The sequence below is a fragment of the Anopheles gambiae genome, chromosome 2 (genome assembly GCF_943734735.2).
Source record: "Anopheles gambiae chromosome 2, idAnoGambNW_F1_1, whole genome shotgun sequence".
Lineage (NCBI taxonomy): Eukaryota > Metazoa > Arthropoda > Insecta > Diptera > Culicidae > Anopheles > Anopheles gambiae.
In genome coordinates, this window is record NC_064601.1 from 88,383,146 (window position 1) to 88,399,945 (window position 16,800).

The 16,800-nt window shown below is 42.6% G+C and overlaps 1 protein-coding gene across 1 annotated transcript in view; it reads right to left on the minus strand.

The window, feature by feature from the left end:
- The window catches only part of LOC1276384 (fibrillin-2), a 116,485-nt gene that overhangs the window by 64,800 nt on the left and 34,885 nt on the right, over window positions 1-16,800 (minus strand). Inside the window, exons 3-4 of the mRNA XM_061645169.1 lie at window positions 3,616-3,814; window positions 3,214-3,422 (exon numbers count right to left, since the gene is read on the minus strand). Of these exons, the coding sequence (XP_061501153.1) occupies window positions 3,214-3,422; window positions 3,616-3,814 (408 nt within the window). The remainder of the gene's footprint in view (window positions 1-3,213; window positions 3,423-3,615; window positions 3,815-16,800) is intronic.

Sequence of the window (16,800 nt, forward strand, 5' to 3'; positions counted from 1 at the left end):
TTTTTTTTGACGATCAGAACACTCACTGTATTATGTCACATTAAAACTCCTAAAATTATACAATCCTCATCACAATATTAACTTGCCAAGACATTACATAGTATTCGTTTCGTTTCAAAAGCTACAATCCATATGTTACGATCATGTGCCCCATTTTCTCTGCCCAGACAATTACATCCATCATGTAAAACAATATCCCCGTGATGGGCACAAATGTGCTCGAGACACTTTTCATTTCACCAACCAACCATCCGTGCTGGTTTAAGCCGGCTGTAACTATGTGTTGGCGGGATGCCTTTTCCCGGAAGCAGGCAATATCCATCCAGCGGTAACTTACCATCCAATAAACAACTAGAAAACAGCTGTTTCACCCAACATACCAGCAAAACATAACATTCCACCTTCAGACAATGCAGGCAGCAAAATGCGAACACGCTGCTATGCTGTGAAACATTTTCAAATGGATCTGGAGCACAAGATTGAGCGTCCCTATCTCCTTACTGTAAGCTGCACTATGTACGAGCTCAGTTGGTGCTTTCGGTTAAACAGCAACAAAAAAAGGAATGGGAAACACAGAAAATCAGCACCCCTTTCTGTAACCGGCGAAAGAGTAATGCCAAACGCACAAGAGCACAAGAGGAGATGAAAACGAATTCCAATCCGACTGGAATAACAGATCATCCTGCGTCTTTCACACGCGAGCGGAACCAGCTCCACGCGGAACAGGGGGCACCTTTTGCGATGAATTCATTCACGCTCCATTCGTTCGCTACTCTTATCTCGGGAGAAAGGGCCACCTCCACAGGGCCAACCTGTGCGCTCGTGCCCGTGCAGAAGACGGTGGCTTCCACCGAGCACGTGCATAATACGTGGGTGTGCGGTGGGATAAGGTCGAATTTATGCCACTAATATCTTGGTAGCATCACCGCGCGACATAAATTACACACGTTTTACCTGTCACATTGCCATCGCATGGCAACGGGAGCGTGCACCAACGGCAGCAGCTCTGCCGCTCGAAAGTCAACGATGGAAAATAAACAGACACAAATACCGACGGCCAACAGAAATCAACTAAGGTGTTGTAGCGCATTTTTGGGCTGCACATGATGTAACGATTGCTACCAGCACGAAATTGGAACGGGTGCGACATTTTGAGGACGATTCTGAAGGTGTTATTATCCATTTTTTAGGTAAATATCACAAAAATCGGCACTCACTGCTATAGTCACCTCAAACCAAATTCCTAACCTCACTGCTATAGTCAACAACCTATTTAATCTAGTTCATAGTGTGCAGTTCAGTTCGTTCGGAGCCATTGAAACTAATCTTCAAACACTGGAAAGCCAACAGTAAAGCGATATTGATCGGCCCCGATACCTTTCCACTCACAAATGGTGGTACTTAAGAGATAATATTGATCGGCGTTTCCAAACTCAAATCGAATCGAACGAAATTGCCAAAAGCATTGCACGATGAGAAACTCAGGTGCCAGAACGGTCAAAGTACGGAGCAATTCAATGAAAATCGTGACTGACGGTCTCGTGCCTTTTAGACGGTTTCTTACCTTGCTCATGCTTTCGCCATTGATAGAAAGGTCAGAATGATCGGTCTTCATCATTTTTATGCGGCAGATGGAATAAAAAAAACCGCTGCACAAACAGAAACCCCGACTAACTGTTGATCGTTATCAGCTGATCAGGTTTAAAATGCTTCAAATGATGTCTATGAAATGATTCAGTTGAATGGAACGACCGAAAAGCAAGCTAGAAAGTGTAGCACTTCTACTGAATTCCTTCTGTAAATTTTTTGTGATTTCTTTGATTAAGGTAAGATTTAGAGCAAATAGTATAAGGATTTAAAAGCTGAAAGCAAGTTAAAAAAAATTCAGTTCGTGGATTATTCTTGCAAAAAATTAAGAACAGTAAGACCAGAAAAGATATATTTTTTGTATAAGATGTATTTATATTTGACAAAAGAAGAAATATTTTACAAAGAAATTTAATTATTTTTGTTAATAATTTTGCTTGTTTAAAAGAAATATATATATATACCCGTACTAGTCTGATATTTGAAACAAAATATCAATTTTCCCAAACATTCAAACAGAAATTAACTCCAAAATCTTCAGCCTTCTATCCATTCCAGTTTACAAGAATAGAGAAACAAAGTTAGTTAGAGACGTTTTGCATCAAAACAATTATGGTGAGTCACTGAATAATCGCACAGCTGGATATGATTATTAGGATAATTATATTTCATAACAGTAATTCAGCGATTTTTTACCAGCCGTGGGGATTTATTTCTTTATTGAACTGGTTTATTATTTTAATATGAGTTTTTTTAAAAAGAATTCCTCAAGGTCATGGCAACTACATTGAAATTTTATGCGTGGTTCCAGGTTTCGTCCAGGTCATTGTAAGTAAACCTTCAAATGTTTCTTCCTAAGTTATGGCGTTGTATATCATTGCCTTCTATATACAGATTAAAAATCAGTGATGAAAATGATTTATTGGTGTGATTGTAACACAATAAAATCAATAAACGATAATTAGGAATACATTTTTGGCGCATTTATTGCTTAATCTTATGATGAAATGGCCATAGCATAAAGAAAAGCCATGCTATGTAGCTATAACATCCTGCAAGTGAGTTTGTAACATCCTGCAGCTGTAAAATCCTGCAGCAGTTAAGCTAGAAAGCAGACAACTCTCTGTAAAAAATCAATTTTTATTAGACTTATAAAAAACAGACATTCTAATAAAAAAATAAAATGTGTGTCTGTTTTATTCATTAAACCGTACATTTTTTATCGTTTTAAAAAAACAGTTCGAAGAAAAGAAGCCATAGAGGTTTTTCCACAAAATAACTTATACACTAAGAAGTTTAAGATTCACTCTAAGAAATTCATTATTCATTTTTCAGAAACTGGATATATTTGATTTGAGATTTTTCATGCAAGGAGTTTGATAAGTTGTGAAGCTTACACAAATGCACAAATGTTTATGGCACATGGATGATAGAGAGTACAAATATTTACAAACAACATCCTTTTCCATATCGAACAATGTATGTTCAATCTTAAGTTGCAAGCATCACACCCACCCCCAGCATAAAATGTAAAACAAAGCAGCAACGATTAGGTGTGATGCGTTCCGCTCGCATGGGAAAACGGCCACCTGCTTCGAAATGGTCTCCATCTCCATCCTCACTTACCTTCCTCTTCCTCTCCCTCTTCCTCTTCTTCTTCGTCTTCCCCTTCCTCGTCATCCTCGGAGCCGGTGCGGGTGGAGATGCATTCCGGTCGCTTGCCGATCCACTTCTTCCCACTGCAGTACAGCCGATCATGCTCCGGTGGCTGCAGCTCGTAATAATCGTCACACTCGTAATATGCAACCAGGAAGATGTTACCCGCTTTCTTCCGTCTGCGTGCGGCGTGTCGGGAAATCGGTGGGGGGGGGGGAGAGAGCAAAAAGAAAACACAATCAGCATGCTATACCTTACCGAGTGCGATCTGTCATCGAGCTTTCCCAACCTTGGGTTCCGATTTGCGATGGAAATAAATAGATCCCGGACACAAGTGTGCCTTGGGGGTTCGTTTGTGGCCACAGTTCTCACCTGTTGTATTTCACCACGTAGCCGTTGTCGATCTCGGGTGCCCTTAAGAGCCCCTGGGCCATACAGGACAAGTCCAGCCGGGCCGCCAGTTCCGGATCAAGGTCAGTTTCCTCCTGTATGTTTTGTGCGCGCTGACCGGGCTTCCGCTTACCGTTTCCGGCCTGGTTGGCTGCCGCTCCATTCGGGTCGTGTGATTCGTCTGCAAACGGAGCAGGTAAACGAGAAGGGCATTAGCTGAGCGGGCAATAGGCTGGGGCGACTGGGAATGTTCAAAGCAAAACTAACATTGGAATATAATTTTATGCTGCAAGCTTACACTACAGTCGGTCTGTGTCCGGTTTGAACGTGGTACAGAATGGGTTAGGGAACAAAAGTTTTGCCAGCCTGTGCAATCGTTGCGAGCAGGACGATAGACAGGGAAGGAGGAATGAAGAGCTCGTGCTCAACCATTGAACAGTACGGGGACATACTTTTGGTCACGGATATCCGAGACCACTGCAACGAGGGCCACAGATGGGCTAAAGATTAATGTATTCATTGTTTTCGCTCCGAAAGTGCATACTTGCCTACGTGCGATACACCGCCACGCCCTCTGAACCACAACATTGTTCCCCCGGAGTTCCCTTCTCCATCCCTAAAAAAAGGGGGAAAAAAGTTTACAGATGTGACAGTAAAGAACACGGCATGACAAGCGTTTTGTTTTCCCCGTTCAAAAAGGTTTGCACTACACACATTGAACTACTTCACAGACCCCCTGCCTCACAGCAACCAAAAACAATGTCGCGTTGCCCAAGTGGCGTCCCGTGTCCGTTAGCGGGGACAGGATAAAGTTGAACGGTAAACAATATTCATAACAGAGCGTATGATAAACTGTGCCATTCATCTTTTCCATGCTGCCACCCCGCGATCGACCAACCGTGCGAACTGACTACCCAGGTTCGGTGAATGGTCTGCCCGGTGCATGGAATGTGCGACTGTGTAATTGGGATTAGAGCTGCCGGGTTTTCCATAAACCGGTTCGCAAAAAGGCTCGCCCCAACGCCCGTGTCATGGTTGGTAAGTTAAAAAATTGAGCTTCGCATCTGTAATGAAATGTTTCATTTCAGAAGCCGAACTAGTTTAGCACGTGTTTTAGCATAGTGTTTTGCTATTCGTTGTATGCCAGTAGCATAATAGTGGAGAATGCTTTAGAAACAATCCATGGTTTTTGCAGCGAAAGCAAAACAAGCTTTTATGTTACGTATACTCTTGATGTTTCTGTTGGCGATTGTTTGAATTCATTTCAGAATATCTGCCAGCCGCTTGTTCATCAACTTGAACAAGGTATTGTTATCATTTTCCATGAATGAAATGTAATCGAATGCACAACAAAACAGATTTTAACTTTGCACAGGCAATGCAAATAAATCTCAATGTAGCAATCTTCAAACGCAATAAGCATGCAGAAACAAAGAGTTCAATAAAACATTGTTTCACGAAACAAGGACTAGGGTAAATGTACCGATAGTGGTGCAATGTGTAGGAGTAGAGATGTGCTTTAATAGATTTAAATTATAAGGATGGTAAGTTGATGAATATTTCAATACATAGCAATTGGAATATTTTTTATCTTTGCAATCACAACTATTTTTTACCATAAAATACAACAAATTTACGAAAAAAAAAAACATATTTTTGTGAATACTTCGTTGTACCTGTAATGGTGGTATGGTTCCTATAGTCGTCGTATTGTGTTCCTACAGTGGTGGTAAACAAAGATGCTTCAATAACAAAACAACTCAATGTAACTTAATTTGAAGCTGGTTTTCGTGTAAATAGCTAGGATTACTGCCATTAGATTGATTTTTTTTTTAAATTTAATCGTAAAAAATTTATAAATTTGATTGATGAAAATATTGACTAAAGTACTGCATTACAGGGTTTCCCACGATTTATTGGTTGGATCCCAAAAATTTTTGGTGTATTTCCATATTTTTTTTGGTGCGTTCTCACGATTTTTTGGCCGTTTCCCAGAATTTTTTGGTCCAATTGTATTGATATCCAATCGGAAAATACCAATAAATTATGGAAAAGTACCAAAAATCTATGGGAACCAACGAAAAATTGATGGGAACCAACCAAAAAATTCATGGGAACTGACCAATAAATCGTGGGAAACCCTGTAACACCTGTCGTCAACCCACACCCGGAAGGGAAAGCTTGATTTGAGGTCGATTTTTCACTCAGTCAAATAAGCGAATTTTGGCATTTGTTTGGTAAATTACTTACAGAAAACTCATTTCTGTTGCTAGTTTTAATGAAACCAGTACGACATGTCAAAAATTTCTTCGAAAAAATCTAAAATGAGCTGTTTTTTATTGATTTCATAGCTATAACCACTATAGGAACATGCCTGTTTTGTGTACCTATAATGGCACTACGGTAAAAAACACACTTAAAAATACATAAATATGGTCAAAAGGTAAAAAAAATTAATAAAACAATATAATTTGATAACCATTATGTTAAAAAAACTAACAATTGCGTTGTTTTGTGGTCATTTAAAACGTTGACATTGATATGAGTTTCGTAATGAAATCTAAAGGATATTTGAAAAATGTTGACACATCTTACAAAATAATGGACTTTTAGGACATTAAGTAACGGAATATTTCACACTGACATAAATAACTTAATTACTTTTAAACTATCGTACGCAACGCATTTTAGAACAATACCACCACTATTGGTACTACCACCATTATATGCACGTTTGCTTTCATATCGATATCGATTTTTGTTTCATATTATATAAATAAACCAATAATTGCACTGCTGGCCGGACAAATTTCAATGCTGAAATATTGCTTCCTTTTCCATATTTTACTCCCAAAAATAAATCGTTACGCATGCAGATTTAATGAAACAAAATAAATCGATGACGCTTCCGTGTGATAAGATCGTGGGTTTAATCTGATCTGAGGTTATCCGGGGGAAAAAACAGCAAACACTACGCGAAATCAAAATGATAGCTATGTACCAACAAAGTCTCTCCCTCACACACTCACAACCACACGTGGAAGCGAAATAACCATTGGCGCGATATTACTGGAACACAACCCATTAGTGTGTGGTAAAATTTATTGCCCCAGATGAACACGTTTTATTGTATCATTAATCTCCTTCGCGAAAATCCCGCACCCGATTGCTACATTCAGAGCGAGTGTTGTAATCTCTTTTTCTTGCCTGGTACTGCAGTACGATTCTGGTCTTTGTGGATAGTTTTTTTCTTCTCGTTTTTTTCTGTAGTCGTGGAAGATAAAGAGGAATCATAACGAACGGAAGCGTTGGTTTTTCGTCTACTTCATGAGTTGTTCTGTTTTGCTTTTTTGCAATCATCTGTTGCATATCCCGCCTTGACGTACCAGAGTGGCGTATTTTGCGTCTTTAGTATTGACAAGCTATAGCGCTGCCTGAATTTAAGCATTTTAGTAAGTTATAGTATTGGATTATTGAGTTCTTGGAGTTTTCATAAGCATGCAATACATAACATTTTTATAATATTCCTAACAAACAATTACTTTAAAAATAATAGATTCCACAAATACACCCCAAACGGAAACGTAAGATTATAATACCATTAAATCGATCGTAAAAGATCCATTTGTCAAGCTGTAGAATGGAGCATTTTTTCCGATTGAAAACACACTTCCGGTACTTTTCTTGTCCTTCACTACTCACTCACGCAGCAAAGCGCGTTCCCAGTAGTCTTCTAAAGACTCTTGGATTACTATACAGCACCGGAAACCATCTGCCAGCTTCAAAAGAACTTCCTGCACCTTACCAACAAAAAAAACGAAGAAAAAAACCGGAAACAACCCAGAAAAAACAGCTCCAGCAGCCAAAATACAAATATCGCCCCAGCGTCGAGTGGCGAAATAATTCATCAAATTGAAATCCTTCCACGTCAAACCGGATGCGTCAGCCAACCACCGACTTCGCCGGGCTAAGCGATATTAAGCGTCTTGGACGGGGCACTCCCAAATCGGAAAGACTCTCCGATATTGACTAGCGCACCACAGACACAAAAAACACCCCACCCACACAAGACTAAAAATGAAGCAAAAGACGAAACTCGCCCCGTTCAAGTGGCAGCCTCATGAATCGGAAGGAAAAACTTTCATCCAATTCAAACCCTCTCGAGATGCTTTCAGGCCCGATTGAACGGGGCGCAATGTGAGAAGCTTGGGAAAACTTTTTCACAACGCACAACCCTCCCCCCGCCCTCTAGGTATTCGTTATTCGTCAAGTGTTTCCTGGGGAGGACCAGAGAGTGAGAGAGACAGAGATGGAAGGTGTGTATGCGTGTAGCAATGTAGCAGCAGCAGCAAAAACAAGCAACAGGAAGCCAAAGAAAGGAGTGAGAAAACTTCAGCACCCATAAAAACACCCACAGCCACACACAGCGCCAATGAGGGGCTGCCACACTAATGGAAAGGGCTTACCGATCGGTTCCGGAAGCTCATCCTTGAAGCTTCCCGGGATTCTCTTCTTTGCCGAAAGCGTATTATCCCCGGTGGACAGTTGTTTGATATTTTGTTTGATTCTTTCCTCTCTTTTTTGTTCAGTGTTGTTTTCCATACAGATGTACAACCATCCCAAGGGCTTCCCAAGGGCTTCCCAACTGTGGGAAAGCGGTATTACCCTGCTCCCGCACAAGGAGTCGCTGATATTGAGATTAATATTTTTAGCACCGATTCGAATGGGGACACCACCGATAAGCCGAGCGTTGAAAGCATTCGTGTGAAAGTTTTTACGAGTTTGAGCGTACTTTTTTTTACGACGCATCCTTTTTTCCAGAAATAAAGGATGGTTGGGGAGGATCGGTACGCGCGCTTAATGTACTATTAATAAGCGGATGAAGAACGTTTTAATGCACTGTGGAAGGGAGCTCATTGCTGCTAAACTGGGTGGTAAATATTTTCCTTTCGATAGAAGTTTTAATGATTCGATGCTTTTAGAGCTTTGCCCAAAGATCTAAATTCGTAGAAATGCTCAATTTGTTAAGTGAATTGCATATATTTAGGCGTTTAACTTAGATAACTTTAAAAATCGAACATATTGATGTGACTAGGTATGCAATCCGAATTGACCATCACAAATGCAAATAGTTCACGAGTAATGTGTGGGTCACAGCTGCAGACTTCCTCTGCATAACCTCCAAAGACAAAAGCATTCACAGTCGGTCTTTATCAACCCGTTGCGAACGGTGCTAATGCAAACGATAAGCCTCCCCTAGTCTAGCCAGAGCTCAAGGTTATGGCCTCAGTTCGCACCTAACAACACCATCACAATCTGCTGATGCAAATCTGATTTGATCCATTGCATTATACGACTGATTAGGTGTTCGTGCTCTCAAGTGTAAAGCCTTTGGCTCGATATTATCAGCACTGCTTGTTCGGAAAATAGTTCCTCGAAACCTCTCACACAACGCTCACGCACTAGCGGGGCGCAAAAGAGCACTGTTGTACATCCAAAGCGGAGAAGAATCGGTCTCACCGAGCCTCACCGGCATCAACGAATCTAATTAACACAAACACTGGATCCGAAACTCTCCTGTGATTAAACGCCTGAAATTGGATTAACACCGATCCGCATCCACCCACACACACACACATGTTACGCCTTTGCCGGCTCATAAGACGGCAGCAGCTATTCTGGCCTCCCCAAGGGAGCTCGCACCACGTGATGACGATGCTTTTCCGATGCTACAACCTTCCCGTGCAGTTGTGCTTTCCATCAAAACCATGTTCTCGGCTGTACCGGCTACACCAGCGCCCCGGAAACTTGTTCGGAAACAAACAGCCAACCCACCCGTGTTTGGGGGAGTCAGCACACACACACACGCACGAACATCACACGGCGAGAACTATTGTGCCGTGAACTGTGGGTGGGGCTCGGCACATTATTCGCGAGCTTTGGTGTCCACAAGACACCACATCACAAGCGCACCAAGCGATGTGGAATGAATTCGAAAGTCAGGAAAACGGGCCCCGGTATATCCGCATCCGGGTCCGCGGATGGAGCTTATTATCGGGGATATCGTTCTGGGATTGCCACCGTCACCGAGCGCTGGGTAAGCGATTAGTAATCGAAAGGCAGAAAAACGGTACTGATACTGATCGCAAACCCCGTTTCATCCCGGCTTGAGCTACGCGTGCGGGCGGTGTTAGCTACCGCCGGTAAACATTGTCGTGTCGTGTACGCCCCGTTGTGTGAAGTCGGGCATGTGCTGATGTGAGCGAATGCCGGCAGTAGCAGTACCACACTAGCAGAACAACAGAAGGTTCGTTTGGTTAGGATAGGTCCCAAAGCGAACCGGGCGAACCGTTACCATGCTGCTGATGATTGGATTCTACCAGACGCTCAGACTTGCCGGGCCACATCATGCACCGCTCGATGAGACGTCTGCGCGACTGGGGGGGGGGGGGGGGGGCGAGGTCTGAGGAAAATGACCAATTCCGAATTCTACCACCAAATGCCAACAGTGAGTATGCAGACTCACCCGGTAAGAAAGTGCCCTGGAGATGGATAGAAGTCAATTTGCAACCCGACTAAATGAAATACCGATTACACGCGTGAGGCTCGTTTTCGGCAAATGGTTGGCTCCGCATCCTCACTTCTTCGCCAGCGTCTACCAAAGCCAACGTTTCAACGCACATAATAGCAGAGCTACGGGGCTAGCAGAGCAGAGTCGGTAGGATATAACGCAAGCAACGGATTCCGAGATGCTTATCGTTTTGGATCGTTGCTGGATGTTTATTCAGGAGCAACACGATAAAAGAAGCACAGCTTTAGCCTTCAGCGCCAGCACCGGTATTACTGCTAAGAAGTCAAAGTATTGGCTGAATGCCGGAGTAGCTGCTTTGGCGCGGAAAGCTACTCTTAGTGCTGTATGGTGCCTTTCCGTCTTTCCTTGCCGTTCCGTGCCATGCGTTGGCATTGCGCTTTGATAACACAGTTGATGATTGCCAGCAACAGATTGATGTGTGTGTTTCCCCCATAAAGCCTTTTGCTATGGTCATGCATGTGCTTGCCTCTATCCCGGAACAATATCAACGTTTGATCCGGTTTTTTTTCACTGTGGTTCGTTAAAGCAGTTTTAACATCATGAAAAGAGGGAGTTTCCTGCGAGGATTATTGCGCTGTTGTGCAATCGATTTCTCCACAAACTAGGGGCGTTTTGCAAAGGATTGTTAGCGGTCAAGCCAATGTGTATTTGTATGTTTTTATTTATTTTATCCTACACATTTTGGCATAACATAAAACATCCGAAGTTGAGTGTTACATCACCACCGTGAATCATGCGGAATGGGAATAGATGTCACAACAAAAGTACACAAGAATAATCTTAAATTTATGACACGGTCCGAATGTTTTTCGGCTGGATTCGGCAAGCGGTCACGTCAGGGGGGAGTTTTAGTAGATCTATTAAAAAATTGTATCTAGAGGAGTTCTTAGCTGTGCGGGATGAGCTAAGAAAACTGGGTATAATCAGGATGACGTTCAAATCTCAATAAAATCATTGTAGGAAGGGAATTATTGTGAACTTTTATCAAATTTCATGCTAATATTATTCGATAATTCATAATCATTTTGGATATAAATGAATATGAAGGTAAAAAGAACATTATTAATAAAAAGTTTGTTCTCGGAATAATTAAACATTCCAGCGTTTAAGCGACCAGATCATTGCTAAAAAGAACTTTGAAGAACTCGAGCAAAGGCAGTTTGGCTTGTGTCAGTAAAAAATCACAACAAATCAAGTGTCTCTATCAAAGAAACCACCAATGTGCAAAGCATTCAAGGACCAATTGGAAAACAAATAACAGTGCATTAAAAAAGAGATTGAATAAAAATGCTCAGATAAATAAGCTTTTGGAATATAATTGATCAAACCAAAACAACATAAAATTCCTTTTTTTCAATTTAGCGTTATTCAACAAATGGAGGATGTCATTAACCAAAATAATATATTTCTCTCTCTTAGAAATAAAGGAAAATCAATGCATGACGATAATTTCAAATTATTGAGAATTATTATGCATCTAAAACGTAAGTCTTTAGCTAATAAATATCTGCTCAATAGTAATCTCAGAGTGCTCATAGTCATTTCTAGCACTGTAACACCATCATTCATCTATCTTGCACAGGCTTAAACCTACTCAGTAGCGGGGGTTTGAAAACAATTTAAACTGACAAAATGATTTATTGTGCAGCAGTTTGATGGCTAGAGGCAATAATTTATGGCCACAATATTGTCGATAAACTGCACCTGCAGATGAGCAGATTTCAAAACCATCAACAATGAACTCACCGATGTATTTAAACCATTCCCACATTCGCTTATGTGTCTCTATCACTCCCTTCCGTGCCGAATAAAATAGTTTTTTTTTATGTGCGACGCAGCTTCATCGCCGAAGATTGTCTGTTCGATACCATTTACAGTGAAGCACACCTTCACTCAATTCAAGCAGCCTCTAGCACGAGTAAACCAACGTGGTGACAGTTGGACAGCATAAAACCCGAGCCTCAGTTGCGTGGTTTGGTCGCTATAGGGCCATAAATCAGCGCTCCAGTCACCGGCCAACCGCCGCCAGTGAGATCGTGCATCAAACCGGACGGAGATGATATCAGAAGCAACCGAAGTCCGAAAAAAAACTAGAGGTCGGTAGGTGGACATGCAAATATCATACGACTATAACAGTTGGCGAAAAGTGTCCCCCTGTTGCAGAAAAAGAAAGAAAAAAAAATTTCCATATTCCATTTTCGGGAAATGCTCCCGAAACACAAACTAAAACGCGTGTGACGGCTACAGCTAAATCAGGAATCGTACAAACGACCGCAACGCTTCGGGGACGCCAGAGAAAATTGATTTACAATGCATCGTAAAAGTAGGAGGAAGAACGCGCGCACACACACACACTGAAATTGTTTTCGGGCCCGCGCGCATCATCCAAATCCGATTTGGCATCCACACAAACTGCCCACAATCAGTCGGGGAAGGTGTTTTGTGGTTGTCAAACGCGTCGTTAATCGAAGTTTTGGGCCATCAAATGCATGCTACACGCGGTCTACACGGCACGGGTTGTGGACTCCAGCACCAAAGCCCATCTGTAGATCCGCCGCCGGCCCTCACCACAGCCCGCGACCTTTTGAAAATGCCGATGACGCTCGAAGTGATCGTAAAAAAAGCACCATGCCTGTTGTGTTTTCGGTCGGAACCACTTGCCCGGCACAGTAATGCTCCACATTTTATGTGCCAAAACGGGGACAGGGGGACCCCCAAAAACACTTCCAATCAGTTTCCCGGTTTTGGAAGAGCGGAAGCAGTGCTTCCTCCCGGTGTGGTACCACACAGAGAACAAGTGCACGTGCGCGATAGCTTTATGGGACTGTGAGGCACACGACCAGGCCGATTCTAGTTGTTGTTTTTTTTTATGGCAGCCATCGCAAGCCGTACGTCGGCCCAAACAGAGGCAGTGGCAATCAATTTCCACGCGACGGCAATAATCCGAACCGTGCGGCCGTGGTTTCTCCGCTTCCCAGTACCAGTCGGGCACCAGAGCGAGCTAACCACAGCGGGCTGCCACACTAAACAACGGTTCCGGTACCCGCTGGGAATGGGATTTTAATCGGCTGCAACAAAAGCTAACTTTATCGCAGCTGACATCAACCGTCTCTGCTGCCGTCGACCGGTTCCGACAGTCGGTCAAACAGTCGATGAAACAAGCTGACGATTAATAGACGTGATTCATGAGGACCGAGGAAAAAACAAACGTTGCGCTCGCGCTGCTGGACGTGCAATAAAAATGTGCAAAATATTGCACCTCCGTAAAGTGTGGAATCAGTTGGCGGAAACACATCACCAAGCGTACACTGTTTTCGTAGGATTATCAAAATGTTTCCCCTTTTTCGAACGGCAAGCCAAATACTAATCAAACAACAATACGCCCGGTAAGTGTCAGCGCCAGCACACAATAACGTTGTCGATTGTCAAATGGCTCCTACTGCTTTTATCCTGCGATGAATCCACCGGACCATGAAGAGTTTTGGATCAATTTTTTTGGCAAATGATTTAGCGAGCTTGGCCAATTCTGGCATAGAAAGTCGGGGCGGAATAAAATATGGTGCCACTTACAATCTAACCAATTTCTACGCGGAGCTCGTAAATTGTCGCTCTTTACGAAGCTGTCGTCCGTTTTTAGCTCGAAGCCTTATTTTTGTGATACATTCTAAAATGAAACCAAGTGGCTTAGTGTTTAGTGGTTTAGTGCTTTGTTTTTGCTTTGTTTAAAAGCAATGACTTATATTAGTAGCACTTAATTCTCTCTAATTTATTTTGATGCAGCAGCTAAGCCGTTGGAAATCATTCCTATTTTGACAGATTACTCAGTCGAAATAAAAAAACGCAATCCCTTAACCAAATGTTCAATAAATTGCATTACACTTTAACGTGTTCAATTCGCTTCCGGCATTGTTGTCGTTTGCAGTGCTTGAAATAAAACGCTTAATTAACGAACCGCATCAGCATAACCACAAAGACACAAAGATGTCACTTGGCTTCATTCCGCCGGCGTGATTAATGGTCGGCTGTCGATTGTCCTGTTAATTAATTCCACACAACCGCCAACGTCGGTGACGCGATTTGTGCGCTATAACTGACAGTTAATTACATTTAACTTTATTTCATCAATCACATTGTACGGGGTAGTGTTCAAGGGATGCATTGAAGCATTTTTTTAAAATAATCCTCTTGTCAAATAGAAGTCAAATAAAAAAAATAATAACGCAACAATAAACCGTTTAAGGCCGACAGCAGATTTAAAGTATCAGCCCAACATCCGATAAACATTACAATATTTGATCTAGCACCTAGTTTGCAGGTGAATGGCTCCAAATTTAATCCCAAAATGTGTTGTATGACACAATCATTCTTCCTTCACCTGTCCCACCGCTTAGCAGTGTTCCACGAAACGCCTACCGTCCTATCACTATGTCCCAAAAGAAAACACTCCTGTGCGCCCGTACACTAAAGGAGTTATTTGTGCGCCCGAAATACTGCCAAAACCCATACACACAAACACACATTCCGCTAACAATAACTTTCGTAACAAGCTCTTAAAATGTCATCTGCTATTGATAGGCAGATAGGCGACGCCGCACGATTACCAAATGTTGCTTTTATTTCCTCCGCACATGGTTTCCGACGGGGACGGCGGTTTGACGGGGGTTTTGGTTGCCGAAATTTATTCACCTCTTTACACGGCAGTATCCCACACCGGGCAGCAGTTACACAGCAAATGGGAACGATAAAACGAAGCAAAAAAAACTAGAAGCACTGAGTGCGACTGCTGGCATGGCTTTTAAGTAGCTCACGCGCCACGGCCGGATGATACCTAACATGCTCCGTAGTGTAAACAGATCACCCTTCACCCCCCACGGGGTAGCCTGAAAATCTATTTCGAACCAATCGATATCGAGCCAACAACACTCGATCGGGTTGTTCAGGTGGTTGCTGTTGGCAGCCCACACATCCTTGTGAAATAGTCCCGGGCAAAACAACACCTCTCATCCTCTCGAAATGATGAATCGCTCACGGATAGATCACAGACCGGTATCACAGGCCAAAAAATCGAGTCGACCAGCAACAAAAAAACTGCCCCATACGGATACGGATTTGGAACAATATTTGCTTAAGCTCTCGGAGTTTGGCCGTATCGGCACGGTCGATTCCGGCCCGTGACACAAACTGCACATATTTATTAACACTTTGTCAATGGGACAGCTGGGACAGCGTGTTCGGCGCAGCGTATAAGGCGATCGCAACCTAACTTCCAACCGTTTCGGTGGAAGAAGGCACCAATACAGATGAGAAGAAAATTAGACCCACACACACAATTGGGGCGTGAGGGAATTGTGACCATTTTTTCCATTAGCAATAGCTATCGTTCCGTCGAAGATGTTACAAACGGGAAATGAGTTCTTTCACACCCAACAAATGATTGCATCGATCCGAACAAACTGAAAAAAGAGTCATAGAGGTGGACAACTAAATTGATTGTTAAATTGGTTTGCCAGGTCAAACGTTCCGCTGTCTGGTGCAATAAATCGGTTCAGATTTGTTGGAATGACAAATTAAGCCCCGTCTCTAAGACAAGCCTGTAGCATCGACCAAGAGTGCACCATGAGCCGAATGAGCTTTGCATAATTAATACCCGATTGTCGGTTAATAATATTGCCCCGGGGCAAGTACATAATCGATGATCGATGACTAACAACATTTCCAGAAGAAGCTGCTTTCGAGTGGTGCTGGAAACTACTCACCAGCACTAGCTTCCCATTCTACCTGTCTGCCCTCTGGCCACATGCTTGCGTTCGTCGTCATTAGCGTATGATGATTAATACCGATTGATGCGCTAACTAACCGGGTAAGGAGGTTTCCCACCAGCAGGAGGTTCATTATGGTTCGATAATCGCTATCAATTGGCAAAATAGTTGTGATGTTGAGCTCGCTAAACCTTTCGGAACCGCTCGCTAGCGTCGATTCTGTCGACTGGCAATCGATTTCTAATCCTGTTGTGGCGGACCAGATGCAGTCCCAGACACACATTATTAGGCGAGCAAACAATCATGTCCCTTTCGCTACTCCCTGGATACCATCACCTCGACTCGGCGGTTATTTAGATCACCCGATGCATTTGAATAAAATGTCAATTTATATTAATTTTCACACCAGCGGCAAATAGTTCACATTCCCCGCACATTCCTCTTTCGCCCAGTGAGATAGGTGCATCCCTTGGCAAGAATGCATTTGATTGAATTTGAGCTTGAACTGTCGAATATTGACTGAAGCCCCGGGAACAAGGTTTTGTCATCGAGACGCAATGAGAATTCGATCGATTGGCAGCGAACTCCCTCGGATATGGCTGGCTCATTTATGACAAATTAATTTCAACTAGTGGGTATCGGTGTTACTGTCAAGTTATTTAGATACTGACAAGTTGCTAATGGCTGGAAATATTCCGAAAAAAAAATGATTAGTAGTATGAAATTCTTTTAGAATATTCAAACTATTCAAGCGGATACACAATTACCAAATTCTAAACCTATGTTCATATGATAACCAAAATTGATTGAAATCAT